Source organism: Chrysochloris asiatica, unplaced genomic scaffold, assembly GCF_000296735.1.
Source record: "Chrysochloris asiatica unplaced genomic scaffold, ChrAsi1.0 scaffold00047, whole genome shotgun sequence".
Classification (NCBI taxonomy): Eukaryota; Metazoa; Chordata; class Mammalia; order Afrosoricida; family Chrysochloridae; genus Chrysochloris; species Chrysochloris asiatica.
The window spans coordinates 18,709,274-18,711,876 of NW_006408565.1; the positions used below are offsets into that span (position 1 = coordinate 18,709,274).

The 2,603-nt window shown below is 52.8% G+C and overlaps 1 protein-coding gene across 1 annotated transcript in view; it reads left to right on the plus strand.

Moving 5' to 3' along the window:
- SH2D5 (SH2 domain containing 5) overlaps window positions 1-428 on the plus strand; it is a 6,435-nt gene extending 6,007 nt beyond the window's left edge. The window contains exon 9 of the mRNA XM_006862350.1: window positions 225-428. Coding sequence (XP_006862412.1) covers window positions 225-428 — 204 coding nt within the window. The remainder of the gene's footprint in view (window positions 1-224) is intronic.
- The last annotated feature ends 2,175 nt before the right edge of the window (window positions 429-2,603 follow it).

Consider the following 2,603-nt stretch of genomic DNA (forward strand, 5'->3'; position numbering starts at 1 on the left):
GGTCAGCAGTTCGAAACTACCAGCTGTTCCGCAGGCGAAAGATGAGGCTTTCTGCTCCCGTAAAGATTTACAGCCTCGGAAACCCTGTACAGGGTCGCTATGAGTCGGAACCGACTCTACAGCACATAACAACAAAAAAATAGGTCAGGATCCTTGAGCGGGGTGGTAGGTACCCTGCGGGAGCTCTGCAAAAACTAGAACTGGGTCTCTCTTTCTCTCCTCAGCACCTGCCCACTGAGTTTCCCAGCCTGGAGGCCCTGGTGGAGCATCACTCGGGCACTGAGCGCAGCCTCTTCTGCTCCCTGGACATGGGCCACCTGAACCCTGGCTATGAGGGGCAGGACTGTGGGCCTGAGGTCAGGCCCCCCCGGACTCTCCGGCCCCTGAGCCATGCTAAGTCTGAGGCAGAGCTGCAGGGTCTGGGCTAGGTGCCTGGCCCCAAACACAAATGCCTGGCCTCACGCCAGCCCCTGGGCCTCAGCAGGCCGCTCTGCCCTTCCTCCACCCTGCTGGTCAACATTCCCATCTGGTCACTAAGCCTTTGTACCAGTCTTGCATCACTTCAGTGAGGTACGATACCCCTGAGATTCAGAGAGCCAATGGGTTCTCACCGGATGTTACAAGCTGAGCTTCCAGGTGGGGCTTCCCACTCTGTTCCTAGGACGGGAGCCTTCTGAGGTGGGCAGGAAGGAAATGTAATCTGTCTGGCCTTGGGGCCCTGGCTGAGAGACCCCAGAGAGCTCCTGACTGAGGAACCCAGACAAGTATGGGAGAGGTGCTTGGGGAAGCAGGGGTGAGTCAGCCCCTCACTGAGAGAGCAGAAATGACTCAGTGGAGTGTGTGGGCTGACAGAGCTCAACCTGTTTCCCACGTGCCCCTGAAATTCAGTGGGCCTGACCTGAAGTTCGGGGAGATGAGGGGTTAGAAAGATACAGAAAGGTCAGGATGAACAAAAAGCGGTGCCACCTAAAACCTGGGCATAGGCTACACCTGAATGCAGAAAGAGCCATGAAGCAGCAGATGAACGTAGACCCTGTACTGCTTAGAAGACTGGTTTGTCCACACCCAAACTCACAGGATTGTAAGTCTGACTTTCTCATTGTAGTTCTCATTCCCTCTGTGACCCTCACAGGAACCACTAAGACCTCTCCACTTTAAAGGGCTTGTTTCCTTTAGTGTTTGACTGAGGGTGCCTGCAGAGAACCACAGGCTTAGCGGGAGGACCAGGGCCCAGGCCCCTGACCGTGCAGACAGCAATCTGAGGTTTGTGGCTGCCTTTGGAAGCCACTCAATCCTGGTATTTCCTTAACAGGGTGCTGACTCTGGTGTCGGGGGCCACCTGACCAGGCTAGCTCTGTTTTTTTCCCTTCCTTGAAGTTGGGGTAGATCTGGTGTGGCCTGGCCTCAATGGACCCAGGGGAGTGACTAGTCTAGGTGAGTGGGCCCTGCTGGTGACTGAACAATCCAGGCACCAACTTAACAGACAAATCAGAACCTGCCCAAGTATACACTTTAGGGACCTGTTCATTTTGGAAGAATTTCTGGTCCGAAGCAGAAGCCTAGTCCTGAGTCTGGGGCGCAGGAGTGGGAAGTGACAGTCAGGGCCTGGGAAGCAACAGATTTCATAGTCCTGGGAGGAAGAGAGAAAGCGGGGAGGCAAATTTGGCAAATCAGAAGGTAGGGTCTGTGGAGACTCAGGCCTGGTGCGTCCAGCCTGTAATTCCCACTCACAGAATGATCTTCGCCAAGCACCTTGTCACTTTTATGCTAAACAAATGAAGACAGCTTGTCCCAAGGAACAGGAGGAAGCTGTTCTTTGGGGGCCCTTTACTTTGGAAACACAGCAGCACTGACCTTATGTTGAATGTGCCTGGGAACCCAGGACTAGGTCTACAGCCATTTCTACTGGACCCATCTCGCTTTCCCCTGGTGAGGAGAGAGCTCTGGTGCCTCAGTGCCCGGGATTACAGCCCTGGGGATGGGGATTGAAGAGGACCTGCTAAGTGGCCGAGGCTAGGGCCAAACAAAGCTCATGCTTACTGCATGAGGTATCCCTGCAGACAAGGGTTTGTTGCTCGGTGCCACGGAATTTCGTCCAGCTCAGGGACCTTACAGAGAACTGTCCCGTAAGGTTTCCAAGGCTGTAATCTGGATGGCAGCAGATCACCAGGTCTTTTCCACCAGTGGGTTTGAAATGCCAACCTTGAGGATCTAACCATTGCCCCCCTAGAACTCCTGGCTGACAAGGTGTCGGGAATATTTAGCTGAAGAAACCAACCTTCCCCAAGCCCTCCAACATTTCTTCAAACAACATTTATTGATCACGTTACAGTCTTTGACCCAAGTGTGTCTTTTGGGCCAGATGTCCTTAATGTCTTAATTACAAGCTAGAGTTTTCTCTCTTCAGACCGGTACCACTCACTTAAGTAGTCTAGTTCTCTGTACTGTACCGTCTTGAAAAATAAAAAGGCATTTCTTCAGATTGTCTGGTACAGATTTTTCCTTTGAAAGGCAAGGTCTTTGTCTAGTGTGCTTGGTTTGTTTTTGTTTGCCAAACATACCTTCAGCTGGTGCTGAGGTGCCTTGGTGGAGCAGAGGTCCTG